The sequence below is a fragment of the Molossus molossus genome, unplaced genomic scaffold (assembly GCF_014108415.1).
Source record: "Molossus molossus isolate mMolMol1 unplaced genomic scaffold, mMolMol1.p scaffold_m16_p_4, whole genome shotgun sequence".
NCBI classification, from domain to species: Eukaryota; Metazoa; Chordata; class Mammalia; order Chiroptera; family Molossidae; genus Molossus; species Molossus molossus.
This window is the reverse complement of record NW_023425377.1, coordinates 505,305-519,757: the sequence shown is the minus strand read 5'-3', so window position 1 is coordinate 519,757 and position 14,453 is coordinate 505,305. Positions and strand designations below refer to the sequence as shown.

At 63.3% G+C, this 14,453-nt stretch overlaps 2 protein-coding genes across 2 annotated transcripts in view; one reads left to right on the top strand and one right to left on the bottom strand.

The window, feature by feature from the left end:
- Positions 1-14,453, top strand: part of CUNH7orf50 (chromosome unknown C7orf50 homolog) — an 86,000-nt gene that overhangs the window by 54,479 nt on the left and 17,068 nt on the right. The gene's annotated exons all lie outside the window — the stretch shown is intronic.
- Positions 1,078-11,921, bottom strand: GPR146 (G protein-coupled receptor 146). Its single transcript, XM_036241958.1, has 2 exons — positions 11,881-11,921; positions 1,078-3,092 (listed from the first exon to the last, which is right to left on the bottom strand). Exon 2 carries the CDS (start codon positions 3,072-3,074, stop codon positions 2,073-2,075), a length of 1,002 nt encoding a protein of 333 aa, XP_036097851.1. The 5' UTR covers positions 3,075-3,092; positions 11,881-11,921; the 3' UTR covers positions 1,078-2,072.

The following is a 14,453-nucleotide window of genomic DNA, read 5'->3' as shown; positions in this document are numbered from 1 at the left end:
GTTAAGCAGCAGAGTTGAGCTCATACTGTTCTGCTTTATCCCCACCCCATTCTCCGCTGCCCAGCTCGCATCCTCCCCACTTGGGGCAGCGTGTGAGAGCACGGGGACCCCGGACCGGCAGGTGCTCAGTGGGACTGTGGCGCTATCAGCAGAGGCGTCCATGGGGGTGGGGGTGGAGGTTTGCCCCTGGCGCCCAGGTAGACCCCAGAGGCAGCACGAGCAGGGGAGAGGGTCCCCGGGAGAGGTGAGGGTCTGCAGTGGAGCCAGTCTGTGGTCAGCTGTTGCCCCACCATCCAGAGCTGCCCGTGTCCATGGACCCCTCTGTCACCTGTGGAGGTGGGCACTGGGACAGAGCCAGGGGCCCTCCCACACCCCTAGGAGGCCACCAGAAACTAGCCAGTCTGCAGCCAAAGCCACTGAGAAATTGAAAAAGGGAAAACATGAATTTAGGTTCCCTTTTCTATTTGGGGAGGGCCAGGTGGGCTGAGGGTTGATGCTGTGGGCAGAGACCAAGCATTGGGGATCCCTCACCTAGGGGCTCCTTGTGCGGGAGCAGAGGAGAAAGACAAGCAAAGAAAGGGCTTTTCTTTCACACCTGACATCGGTTCCCCGACCCGAACCCGGCTGTGCCTGGGGGACCTTGGCCTGGCTTTGACCTGGGGGGCTGCAGACTGAGCAGCAGCATCAGTGGGTGTGGCGGGAGAGGCCCCCACCGGCGGCCCTGTGCTGGGGACTGGGAGCTGCACTGACAGCCAGCACCAGGGTCCCCAGGTGGAGGGTGACAGACGCCTCGCTCAACCCTGGTGTCCGGTGCTGGGGGCAGGTCTGAGGCTTTCTGATTGGAAGCAGATGGGCTGGGCCCTGGAGTGGAAGCAGCACGCCCAGAGGAAGCAGGACTGGGGCCTGGCGTCGGGGCGTCTCCACGGGCGGGCATCCCCACAGTCGAGTGGCAGCTAGCCTGCACCCGTCCTCAGGCCAGTATCCACACTGCCTGGCCATCAGGAGCAGGTGGGGCTGCCTGTCCTCACACTCTGTCCTCTGGAAGACGCCCGGCCACTCATACCAGGGTTTGCTACTAAGTGAATTTGCTGCAGAGTTGGAAAAATCTTTGTTTATAGGGCTTTTGGGGTTTCAAAATGGACCCGAGGCTCACAGGGCTGTATTTTACAAGGACTCGAGGGGAGGCAGTGGAGGGGAGGGGACACCCTGTGTACTCTTGGAGATGGCTGTGTACAGCCTGCGGGGCTGACGGAGGCAGGACGGCCAGGTGACCACTCAGAAGTGGGCCAGTCTCAGGTCACCCCAGCCTAAGTGGATGCGGACCTGGCGAGTGGTGATGGCGACTTCAGTTGTTGGCTGTGGTCTGTGCTGGGTTGCGAGTCCTCCCAGCATCTTCTTGCCTCGGTTCTGTGCCATCGTGGGGTCTGGCTTAGGACAGGTCTGCAGTGGACGTTACCTGTGAGACGGCAGGGGTCCTGGGCACACCTTGCGGGCAACGGTAGCACCTTGGTGCTGCCTGCCTAAGCCAGCACCCCAAGCCTTCGTTCCTTGGCGATGTACTTTGTCCCGTGTGAGACCGCCCGCCCCGGCACTCTGCCCTTGATGGAGCCCAGGCCAGGCCGCCGTTCCCCCAGCAGGTGCCGCTGTCCTGCTTCCTGCGTGTTAACACTGGGCGGCTTTTTCCCAAACATCTCTTTGTATAAACAAACGTATGAGGGGGAATCAAGTGTTTTAACAATACACACAAAGTATAAATACTGGCTTTGATTTCCATCCCTTCATTTGGAAAGCCCCGTGAGGAGGCTGAGAGCAGCGGCCTGCAGGGGTGCCCTGGGGAGCTGCACAGGCTGCCAGGAGCCAGGAGCCCTGATGGGCGTGGCCGCCTCCGCACAGGCCTCGCATGTGGTGCGCTCTCACCTTGGCCATCTCCTGGCCAGAGCGCAGCAGGATGTGCGGGCGACAAAGTGCTGTGCATGTGGCTGAGGACGTCCCCGCGTCTGCCGGGGCTCGGGACCAGGGTGAGTGCACTGGGCGTGGTGGGCGCCGCTGGGCTGACCCCTCCAGCTGGATGCCTATGCCAGCACCTGCTGGACCCCTGCCTGGTCCTCAGAGCAGCCCTGGCGCCCACAGGGCATTTTCTTTACCAGCCGCCGAAGCTTGCTTGGGAAGCTCCCGCTGATGTAGCGGTACAGCAGCGGGGTCACGGAGCTGCTGGAGAAGGCCAGGCACCGCGACACGTCCTTGGCAAAGAGCAGTATCGCCAGGTGCTGCCCGTCCACAGGCTCCCCCCGCAAGGCCAGGGACGTGTGCCCCAGCAGGGTCAGGTAGTGTGGCGTCCAGAGCCCAAACTGCGTGCACACGGTGGCCACCAGGAGCCTGTGCACCGAGGAGTCCAGCCTCCCCGAGTCCTGGTCGAGGGGCGTGTCCTCCTTGTGGACCCGTGAGATGAGCACGAGGGCATAGAGCACGGCCACACCCGGCACCAGGTACCCGATGAGCACCATGATGGCGTCGGCGGCCTCCGTGTGCTGCATCTTGGCACACTCGACAACCCTCGCCGCCACGTGGGCGCAGATGTAGAAGAGCAAGGAGGAGAAGCTGGTGAGCAGGGCCCCGCCCCAGACGAAGCCGCACACGTGCCGGCTGTTGTACACACTGGACATATATGTGCGCGGCAGCGCGCGCTCGATGTAGTAGTCCAGGCTGAGCAGGGCCGTGGAGTACATGGTCACCAGCGAGCAGACATCGAACAGCACCAGCAGTGTGATGTGGGCCTCGTTGCTGAAGCCCCACAGGGCCCACCCGGAGGAGCTGGGGCCCAGCAGGTGTGCAGGCGCCAGGGTGCTGAGCACCAGGCCCGCCACGGCCATGTTCACGAAGTAGACGTCCGGCATGGTCATGCTGCTCTGGTCCTGCAGGTTGACCAGGACCAGCAGGGCATTATAGCCCAGGCCCACTGGGACGCCGACAACCAGGTAGAGCAGGGAGAAGGTGGACAGGACCAGGTGGAAGTGCGGGCAGAGGGGCTGGTCCTCGCCCCTGCCCGTGCCATTCAGCGGGCTGCAGCTCCACATGGTGCTGGCTCAGCTGGGCTGTGGGGAGACAGCAGAAGGGTCCTTGTTACCTGGAGCTAGAACCCCAGCCTGCAGGTCCCTGGACGAGCTCAGGAACAGCCAGAAACTACGGGCCCTTTTCAAAAGGAAGTTCTGTCCCCAGAGTTCCCCGCAAAAGCCGAGCTGCCACAGCAGGGTGCCTGTATCGGGCAGTGAGCGGGGCCAGCACCAGGGATGGCATGTGCTGCAATGATCTTGGTGGCCGTGGCCAGGCTCCCTGACCCTGTTTCTGAGAGCAATCTGAGCAGTGGGTCATCTGTCCAGGCTGCTCCTGGGCAGGCTGTGTCCCGGCCAAGGTGGATGCCCCCACCCGCCCTGGCTGGCAGAGTCCAGCAGCTTCTCTCCACCAGGAGGGGATGCTCTGCAGCGCCCCTGCCAACCTGGGCTGGGAGCCCTGTGCAGGGTGGGGCCACGCCTGGACTCAGACCTGGGCTCATTCTCCTGGCACCCATGCCGCCCTCCCCAGCTGTCACAGGAAAGGATCAGCCAGGCACCCGGGGGAGAACGCTGCCGCAGGCCTTTCTCCGTGACAGGGTGACTCTGCCTCCTCAGCCCTCCGAGTCCCCCTGGACGCAGCCCTGCTTCCTGGCATCAACCTGGCCCCTCCCCAGTGAGCATGGGACTCACCAGCCCCTCTGCCGCCTGTCTCCTGGTGCCCAGGCAGCACAGGACGCAGCACACGCAGCTGTGGGTGGGCGACAGAGCACTGGCGTGCCGGGCCCACGGTGTGCCTGAGCTGCGCCGGGACAGCAGGTAGCCTGTCCTGGGAGATGCCAGGTGCGTGGGGCTGGGGACCTGGGGGTGCCCAGTGGGTGGGGCCTGTGCCGCGCACCCTGGTCTTCACGGGCTCAGAGGGAAGGCGTGTGCACGAACGCCTCCGTGGGCCTGGCTTCCCAGGGTGGGCGAGTGCTGTGGCGGGCAGTGGACGGGCTGCAGGGCACCAACAGCCTGAGAGCAGGCAGAACAGAGCTGTCGCCTTCAGTAGCGATCACCTTACAATCAAGATGTAGTTTGGGCCCGGCCAGTGTGGCTCCGTGGATTGAGCACCGCCCCATGGACTGAGAGGTCCTGGTTTGATTCCCGGTTGGGCTGTGCTAGAGGCAGCCCGTCGACGTCTCTCACATCAGTGTTTCTAGCTCGCCCCCCCCCCCCGTAAAAAAGTCAGTAAAAACGTATTTTTGAAAAATGTAGTTTGGCCCAAGCGTATGTGGTCGCAGACCTAGAAGAGGTCCTCTTAGCGAACCATCCGGGGCTGACGTTTCCCAGGCCGAGGCCACAGGGACAGCCAGCCCAGCTGGCTCCACCCCAAGCTGACATGGACCAAGGGTTCTGCAGCCCATGGACAGCCTGGCCGGTCATGTCATCCCTCCTACAAACCTTGACCACTGTCTGCCACGTCCCACCACCATCCCGGGCGCTGAGGCCTCAGCAGTGAGCCAGCGTGGAGGGGACGTGTGCAGCACTGGTGCGCCCCCGGCCTCCACACCACAGGGCGTGCGGGAGGGACACAGTTTGTGGCAGTGTCTTTTTCAAAGATTTGTTAAATTGATATTTAGAGAGAGACATCAATATGAAAGCGTAACGTTGCCTGGCTGCCTCCTGCATGCCCCTTCCTGGGGGTTGAGCCTGGAACCCCATGGTCAGTGTGCGCCCTGATCAGGAATCAAACCTGCAGCCTTTCTGAACCAGCAAGCTTTTAGTGCCTGGGACAACTCCCAGCCAACTGGGCTGCAGCGGCCAGGGCTGTGCCAATGTCTTGCAACCATGGTGAGCACCACCCAGCAGCCCAAGACAGTGGGTGTCCAGTAACAAAGGTGCTGGGTGACAGGCTGGCCCGGCTCCGCCCACACATGCTGCTTACACCACTGTCAGAAGTGTTCACTCATCGGTCCTTAAATCTGGACAGTGCTCCTTGGCCTGTGGGGCTGGATTCCAGGGGAGAAGGTGTGCCAGGCAGGGAGGCACACCCACAACCTGCGGGCCTCCGTGGGCCCTCCTGGGCACGGCCTTGGCTCCTGCTGGAAGCTCTGGTTGTTCACAGAGCTGAGGGAGGAGCCCATGTTTGGCATCCTTCAGCTGACCCCTTGGCGACTTCCTTTCTCGTGTCTCCTTCCTGAATGTGCCCAGGGGCGGCGCAGAGTTTACACGCTGTCTCCTGTCCCTGTGTGCATGGTCCCCGCGTCTCAAGGCTCCTGCCTGCGGAGCTGCGGCAGCGCAAGGCTGTGGGTTTATCTGCCAGGCCTCCTTGGCCTTGTGTCCCCAGCACACCCTGCATCCCTGTGGCCGCCCCAGAGTCCTGGCCTTGCCAGGACGTTCCCGCCTACTCTCTGCTGCCATCGGGACAGCTGTCCCCTTGTCGGGGTGTGACAGGTAAGGCACAGGCTCTGCACCGCTGCTAGGGACTGAGCCCAGAAAGATGCGCTCTGGGTCCCACAGATCTGGAGCTCAGGCCCGCCTGCCAGCGTCCCTCCACTTCACCACTGCGCCCCGCCATGAAGGTGCCCAGCCCCGGGTCTCCTCAGACACTAGCTGCCCCCACAGCCCCAACTTCACCCAGCCACCACCCCTCACCTTTATTCTGAAGCCCACACGTCCTTATGCGCCCCTGAGCCTGTGGCGGTGCCCGTGGAGAAGCACCTGTTCTCTAGTAAACCACTCAGAGTTTCTGCCTCCTTGGCAGGTGCCTGGCCCCTCCCTATCTCTGTTCACAGCCTGGACGGGCCGGTGGCTCAGGCTGCTCCTGCCCGTCCGCTCCTGTCCCCACTGTGGTGTCGACCCTGCACACCCCAAGTCCATGTGTGGGCACATTCAGTTAGGAGCTACTTTTTTCATGTAAGGCAATAAACCCAGCATACATTTGTGGGCGGAAACTGACACAGAGTTGGACCCTCTGAGACTCACACTGGACCTCAGAAAGGTCCAATGCTTTCGCTGGGGTGGGGGGTGCAGAGTGCTCTGAAGTGGCCACAGAGGAGGGGGGCATCCAGGGGGACCTGGGAAGACAAGAGCAGAGCAGCCGGAAGAGCTCCACCTGCAGGCCGCTGCCCAGCTCCTGTCCCCAAGGGGCTCCTGGCTGCTGGGCCCAAGGACTGTGCTCTGAGAGCTAATGGCGCCTGGCAGGGCGCAGGAGGGTGGCCAGCAGCGCCTGGCCTGGGCTCAGGCTGGCTCGCTCGGGAAGTCGCACGTGCGGGCCGGGCTGTTGAGAGTTTCCTTGAAGCGCTCCCGCGCCCTGTGGCTGTGGCAGATGGGGCGGTGCCTCCCCGAGCTGGGCTGGTGATCAGCAATGCCCAAGTGTCTGTCTGCGGGCTGCTTATCGGCAGGACTGAGGAGCATGTTCCAGGCAGGCAGTGGCATCTGTGTGCAGTGTTCTGCCGTCAGTCTCAGGTGCAGACGTGGGCGTCCGTTCACTCTCAGTCTAAGGCGGACAGACATTCTGGGTGTCCAGCATTGGGCAGCCGGGGGAGGCACCTCGCCTGCAGGTGTGAGGTCTCAGGGCAAACAGCTGTCAGAGTCGCCTCGTTACAGGTGCAGGTATCTGGCATTTCTAGGGGGGCCACTCACTCTCAGCCCTGTGAGTCACAGGGTGCTGGGGCGGGAAGGCAGTGAGTTGCCCCCCAGCCCCCAAGCACAGGCAGAGGCAGGGCTGCTGGACTCGGCCTCGCTCCTGGCCCCCTTTCCCTGCGGTCACCCCCCCCCTTCCCTCGTGCTCTGGTTTCGAGTCCCGGAAAGGAAGCTGTCAGGGAAGAGGGAGGGCCCGACAACAATGCTGGGGCTCCTGCCCGCCCTCCCCTCTGGCACAGGCCTGGGCGGCAGGGTTCCAGGCATGGAGCCTGTTCCTTCCTGAGAAAGGAGCTGGGAGCTCCTGTGCAGACCCCGGTTCCAGGAGGCCTCTCTGCTTTCCCCAAACAGCACAGGGGAGGCCAGGTCACTCCATGCGGCCTGGGGCTCTCTCCAGGGGCCTCAGGGCCTGTGTCCCTGGCACCTGCTGGTCCTCCGCTGAAGGGGTCCTCTCCTCCAGCCTGGCCCATCATCTCGCCCACCCTGCCTCCCACCTCTGCCCGCTGGCTTCCCAGCCTGCCCTCTTGCCCCACTCCCTGCACCCGACCAGACCAGGCCTGGCGGCTGTCTCTGCCGGGCTAGCTCCAGATGCACTGGCCGGTGGCACCTTCTTTCCCTTCTTACCACTGCCTCGCCCACGCCACGAAACCCTCCCCCCAATTCTTCAGCACTGCCTAGGGGGCCTGGGGGCCGTGGGACCCTTAAAGGGAAAGAGCTGCGGTCATTTCTGCGTAGGCCGGAGGGGCTGCCTGTCAGACCCCAGCAGCTTACATTTAGAGAAAGGCCCGTGGAGGTTCGTGAGGCCAGGTTCTGTGGTCAGAGAAGCCGGAACCTGTCTGTGTTATCCGGGCCTCTGCTGGCTTGTGCGGAGGCCTCGGCCAGCTAGCCACAAGGCATGGCCAGATCTCAGGCAGGACACACAGGTGGTGGCTGGTCTGAGTGTCACTAGAGGTCCTGTTTCCCACCCCGTGTCTGAGGACCTCGCTGTCTGCAGAGCTTCTCTCCTCCCGGGTCCGCTGCTGGGGCCTGTGCATCAGCCAGAGGACAGTCACTGTACAAAGTGTGGGTTCCTCTCAGGGCCCTGCTAAGTGACACATGGGAAGAGGAAACCAGGAGAGGGAGGGATGAGGACGGGAGCCGCTGTCTCACGGGAGAGGCCCTGGGGTAGGCGTGCGGTGGGCCCTGCTGGGTCAGGGCTCAGGGCTCAGGCCGCCACACAGCAGCACCTTCCTGGCCTTGCCTGGTCCTGAGCCCTTGGTGCTCTCGTGCTGTCACAGGGGTGGGGTGGGGAGAGGCCGTGCTCGGGTTCGGAACTGGGACAGTGTCTGGGTGCTGCCCTTCTCTGCACCGCTGCGGCAGGGACCAGTGGCCTGGCCTGGCACCTCCTGGGCCTCTCAGAGCCTGACTCGGCGAAGCCACCTGCTGCAAGCCCACCTCCGTGAGCAACTAAGATGAACTCTGCTAGAATCCAGGACTGGCATCAGTCATGAACTCCACAGAAACAGGATGCAGGCGTGGCCAGAGCAGCAGCCTGGAGGAGTGACTGGGCTGAGGGGACGGGGAGCAGGGGCCCACCCCCAGGAATTGTGTGTACGTGAGTACACGCCAGGTCGGCAGAAATGGGAAACCAGCAGAGAGCCATCCTGCTCTGTGGCGCTGACGGGGCGGCACCAACCTCACCTTCCACCCCCTTGCCTCTGAGGCAGAACTCTGTCCTTCGCCCAGGGCCCGGCACAGCAGGGCCTGCTGCTGCTGCCACTGGGGCTGGGGCTGGGGGCCTGCTGCTTCTGGAGCTGGGGCTGGGGCTGGGGGCCTGCTGCCGCCGGGGCTGCGGCTGGGGGCCTGCTGCTGCCGGGGCTGGGGCTGGGGCTGGGGGCCTGCTGCCTCACCGCTCCTTTCCCTGCTGTCCACACACACAGACCGCTGGCTTTCCTCGCTTCCCCTCAGTCACTCAGCCAACGCGAACTCGCCCTTGAAGTCCTACTCGGGCGTCAGTACCCGTTCTCCCTGCCTGCGCTCCACACCTGGCCAGCCGTGCTGTGTCTCCTTCCACCCACCAGAGCTCTGAAGGGGGCCTTTCTTAGTTTGTGGCCCGCAGCCTGGCTGGCTGTCTGGGAAGAGATGCTTTAGGTGACGTGGAACACCTTCCCCACGTGAGCCACAGACACGCTTAGAAGGTGGTCTCAAGGGTGGTGCCCTTTGACACTCCCGAGACCTGGGTGTGGGCACAGGAGGCCGGGCCGGGCGGCGCGTCCTGAGTAGGCAGACATCTGGGCTGAGCTGCCAGCCCTGTCGACCTCACGCGGATGTTCTGGAATAATCAAAATGCTTTGAAAGTGACTTTTATCCTTTGTACTAATGGGCAGAGGTGTTGGCGACAGCGAACATCCAGCTGGTAGGAGACGCTCCCGGATAGGCTGCTGTTCATGAGTCCCTCACTGGACCACTTACACAGTCTCCTGTCACAAACCCGGTTCTCCTCGGGTGTGATAAGAAATGGCTCATTTTATATATGGGTGGTTTTGATTTTGTAAACTTTTGCTTTCTTTACGGTTCTAAACTGCAGAGCAGGAGCGAGCCAGGCCACCCTGCTCAGATGCAGAGGCAGAGCTGCCTCTTCTCCGTGCAGAATGGGCCTGCTGCTGGCCTGGCAAGGCTGTGGGAGCGGGCCGGGCAGCTGTCCTGGCTAGCGGGCCAGCGGGTGCCCGCGCCAGGACTCGGGCTCCCCGCTTGGAGAAGATGGGACGCGCATTCTTGTTTATGGAGCACTGGTTACTTGGGCTTTTTGTTACCTGAGTAACCTGGTTTGAGGCTCATGCTCCCCCAGTTACACCAGACCAAGGGAAACAGGAACAAAGAGGGGCCCGCTCAGAAATCCAAGGGCCAGACGAGACAGCGCCAGTCTCCCTTTCAGACTCAGGCTCCCTGTCTCCCCGCTTTTAACTAGGTGTGCTCGTACCTGGGGAGTGCTCAGCCCCAGATCCTATCGCTGTGGTTCTTTCCGAGGTGGGAGCCCGCCAGTTATCTCCCTTGTAGCAGTTGCTTCCTCCGTGTGCTGGGCTTTAATCAAAACCCAGAAGCTATGAGGCATGCTCTACTGAGGTGTGGGAGGAAAGGGACCCAGGGTGGGCCTCCTGGGGATGCTCAGGACACCCGCCCATTTCACCCTGCCCTCTGCCACTCATAGGTGTTCTGTTTGCACATGGACTCCCAGCAGCGTCGCCTGTTGGCCCCTCAGATTAGAAGACTCACTCTGCACCTGCTAGACTGAGTCCCCTCTGCTCTCTGATGCCTGGGCAGTGTTTCGGGGGCCTGGGCCTGGGAGACCTGTGGGCCTGTGGCTGCTCAGTCCTGCAGTGGTTCCAGCCTTAGGAGCTCAGGGGCCAGCAGCCAGCAAGGGGAAACCATGGGAACCACTGTTCAATGATGAGGACGGGACTGTGTCACGTGCACTCATATAGCAGCCCAGGTGTCGAGGTGACGCCTCCCACCTCCAAAGACGTGGCCAGGTGGCAGTTGTTGTTTTTTTTTAATCCTCACCCGAGGACATTTTTCCATTTTTTGTTCAGATAAAGTGGGAAGGAGAGAGAAGAAGAGACAGAGAGAAACATCGACGTGAAAGGGACGCATCGAGTGGCTGCCACCCGCACAACCCAACCAGGGCCGGGGACAAACTGCAACTGAGGCACGTGCCCTTAGCAGGAACCGAACCCGGGTCTCTCTGGACTGCAGGCCAACGCTCTAACCTCTGAGCCAAACTGGCCAGCGTAAGGTGGCAGTTATTTTGTCAGGATTCCCCATAACACTCTAGGGGCTGGAAGGTGGAAGCAGCTTCCCCAGAGAACAGCAGGTCCCTCTTCCTGTCAGTCAAGTGAGGTATTTCCCAAGTGTTCTTTGCAAGTTTATCACTTTTTCATTGTATCACAGATACATTGTAACCTAAACCCCACATGCATCCTACTTAGGTGGGTGTACTTGGCCTTTCTCTCATCACTAGCCTACCAGGGGCTTTGAGTTACAGGAACAGCAGGTCTCCCCAGAGCTGTGTCCCTCTGTCCCCAGGGCATCTCCTTCTCCCTAGAGCGCCAACAACAGTGGTTGGAGCCGGGCCAGATGCCCCCAGCCGTGTGCAGCCTGAGGCTGGGCTTGGCCGCTGCAGCGCCTGCCTGGGACCCCACAGCTTTGGAGAGCAGCCCTGGAGGGAGGGTTAGCATGGTACCTCTCTTCACTCTCAGGGTACCCTGCTTGGGACCCAGGAGCAGCCTGGGGACATGGTCAGGACTACTTCCTGTGTACACTGTGTGCGCAGAGGCTGGGGAGCAGCCGCCCTGAAAGGGAACGCGGGCCTCGGCCAGATGCCAGAGATAGGGGAAGGAGGTGGCAGGCGCCCGGCAGAGAGAGCTGCCCTGCCGAGGCGGAAGGAGCAGCCCAGGTGAGGGGTGGACAGGACAGCCGCGCCGCAGACACGGGGACATCGCTCCGCAGGAAGAACGGAGCCTCACGGAGGGCTCAGTGGCCTGGCTCCGTTCGGGAGGGCAAGCACCGTGTGATCTCACTCACAGGTGGATCCGAAACCGAAGAAAGCTGCCTGGGGATCCGAAATGAGGAGTCTCCGTGGGGAGGGGAGTCAGAGAGATGGGTGCTGTCCGGGTGTCGAGTAAGTCACGCTCAGGTCTGCCCACGCGCCCGCGAGCCCGTGAGAGGGCCGCCTGGAGGGGTCGTGGGGTCCCGGCGAGGTCCCAGGGGAGCAGAGGGGCAGCCGGGGCACGGCTCCCGCCGACTGCTGAAGGAGCCTGCAGGCCCAGGGGCTGCGTGCTATGGAGTCGCCAGGAGAGTCAGGCCGGACGGAATCTCCGTGCGGACGGGGTTCGGGACCCGCCGAAACTGCTGTCACCGTGAAGGGGACACAAGCGGTGACCGCGGTGACCCGGAGGCCCCGTCAGGCCCACAACACGTGAAGCGCGGGCAGGTTCATGACCGCAGGGCGGCTGCCCGGCCCTGGCTGCCTCCCAGCTCGGGCTGCGCGCGGCCACAGCGCCCCCGCCCCGGGGGACAGCGCCCCCGCCCCGGGGCACAGTGCAGGGCCGGCCCTGGACCCGCGCGTCCGAGCCGAGCGCCCGGCCGGACGGGGCCGCCGCAGCCCGGGGCTCGCTCCCCGCGCGGGCCGCACCGGACCCCGGCCGACCCGACCCCCCCGGCGCCCACTCACCGGCAGGCTGGGCCGCGCAGTCGCCGCGGCGGGCAGCTCGGCTCCGGAGGCGGCGGGGCTCTCGGCGCGCACGCCGCGCGGGGCCTGTGTACACACGTGACCGCCGCCGGCCCGCCCCCGGCGTGGCCCCGCCCCTGCGCGCTGCTGGCGGGGCGGCGCCCTCCTGACGCGGTCGGGCTGTGCCGGCGCAGGCCCAGTGGGCCGCCGGTGCTGAGTCAGGCGCTGCTTCCCGAGCACCTGCTGCTTCCCCGAAGGGGCCGGCGCTCCCTCCCGCTCCCTCCGGCCGGTTTCTTGTAAACGGAACTGGCCTGGGAAACGCTTAAAGAGACAGCGCCCTGCTGGCAGCCGGCCGCTTTGTGGTGGTTGCCACCGAGTGGGGGGAGCTTGGAGGGGGATCAGGTGGCTGCGCTCCGGTTCTCCGGCTCCCTGTGTGGCCGGGGCTGCAGAGGGGCTGGGGTCTGCCGAGGGCGGGGCACCGGCTCCCTTGTTAGTACCCGAGACACCTCCGCTTGTCCCTCAGCCCGCACAGGCCACGTTCGCCCCAAGAGCGGGGCCAGTCACCGCGGGCCTGCTGCCCCTGCTGCCCGGCGGCGGGGAGGCCGCCTCTGCGCCAGGCCCCGGGACGAGTCTGCGAGGCTCGCTCTCCCACCGCTCGGCCAGCTGCGCCACCGCTGTGCGGGCTGCCAGCAGACAAGTCGCCCGTTAGGTTCTGACACTGTCAGTTTAACCAGCACCCCGATTTCAGAGATGTTGACCTGAGAGACAAAACGTGTTAGCTTCCACGAAACACAGAGTTCCCATTTTCGATTATCTCGGGCCTCAGAAACTTGAAGCAGCTGCCCAAGGTCACAGAGCAGAGAGTGGAGTGGGCTCTGGACAGGGTGGCCTTGGCGTTCTCCTGCGATGTGCCTGAAGAAGAGTGCCGCCACCTCCGTCTGAACGGCTTCAGACCCTGCCCACAGGGTGCCCGAGGAGAGCCGGCTGTCGCGCCTCCAGCCGGGCAGCCCTCGGGTGGCCTCTGATCTGCAGAGAGCTCGGCCGGGAGGAAGTGGGGTCAGCGAGAATGGCCGGGCCTGTTGTGTCCGGAGGTCTCCGCAGTCAGCCCACCCTGTGGCTGGGCCGAGACCACATTTACAGCCAGGACTGTGAGTCTGCCCCAGAGGACTGCAGTGTGAACCTTGCTGCTGGCTGCCCACCCGCTCACGCAGCTCCTGTGTGAGGCCACGTAGCTTCCGGACAGCTGCACCGCCCGGGCACACACACACCGGGCTCTGGACGGCATGTGTCGCGAACCCAGTTCGCTGGGGTTCACAGCGGCATCATGGTCTGGTATCCCCCGCCTTGCTGGTGGCTGAGTGGGTGCCACACTCTGCTGAGGTGACAGAGGTGCCGCTCTGTGGGTCATGAAAGCGTCAGTCACAGTGCTTACCACGGCCTTGAGACTTGGCATCGTCCTGTTTGCTCTGGATGGCAGTGGGTGCCGCATTCCACACCGGGGACTCTGGACTGTGGCCGGGGACCTGCGTGTAGCTGCCAGCCAGAGTCTGTTTGCACGTGGCCTTTCTCTTGGGGGCTGGGAGGGTGACCTGGGGGTACAGCACCCTAGCTGAAAAGGCAGGCTGGCTGTCCTGAAGGCACATCTCTCAGTCATTACGTGCTTACAGGTGGATGGGGTCCCACATGGCACGTGGATCAGGAGGCAGGAATGTGTGAAGTTGATTTACCAATTCTTGTGAGTGTGGTTGATAATAAGGTCATATTTTGACTTCTGTGTGGCCCCAGTAAGGTGTGAACCTTGATAAGAAACTGTGGAGGGAGAGCTTGGCACGAGACGGAGGCCCGCCCTACAGAGGGGGATGTGTGGGCATGTCCAGCCGTGGTTCCTGCGTGGTCACGACAGGCCAGCACTTTGTGAGGGCAGCCGCCTCACTGCCTCCCTCTGCACAGACCCTCACTCCTTCCCAGAGGCGCCAACCTGGCTTCTGCCGGCACCTCCGTCCTCTGGGGAAGCAGGAGCAGATCATCCGTTAGTAACGTGGAAAGGACCAGGGATGGGTTTGACTGTGTACTGAGCATTCTGGCCCCAAAGTAATACCTGGTGGCATCTTCCCAGCTGGCGGCTGTGAACATGCCCTCAGTGTGCAGAGGGGCTGGCAGCACCTGTTTGCCTGCTCAGTGTCCCCTCCTCGGTCCTGCTCACGCCACACCTTCGGTGGTGCAGGTGAGCTGAGAGTGTTCAACCCAGTGGCTGTGTCTTGAGCCTCCGTTCTGACCCGGTTCCAGCCTCCAGGACTGCCAGGCCAGGGGCAGGCAGGCAGGTGAGCAGGTGCTCTGGTCCTTGGGGGCAGCACAGAGCCCGGAATGAGCATGAGCTGTGTGGGTGGGGGTGTGCTAGGCTGTGGACCTGCCCAGAGGAGGGCCACCAGAAAGACCACAGCAAATCCCAAGACACGGCTTCAGTGATGCTCAGAGCGTGGTCCTGAAGGCCTCTCCCAGTGCCCTTTCGAACCTGAGGTTGCTGGCGTTCCACACTCCCAGCATCCCTGGCATGGCCCATGGTGGTGCTCATGGGT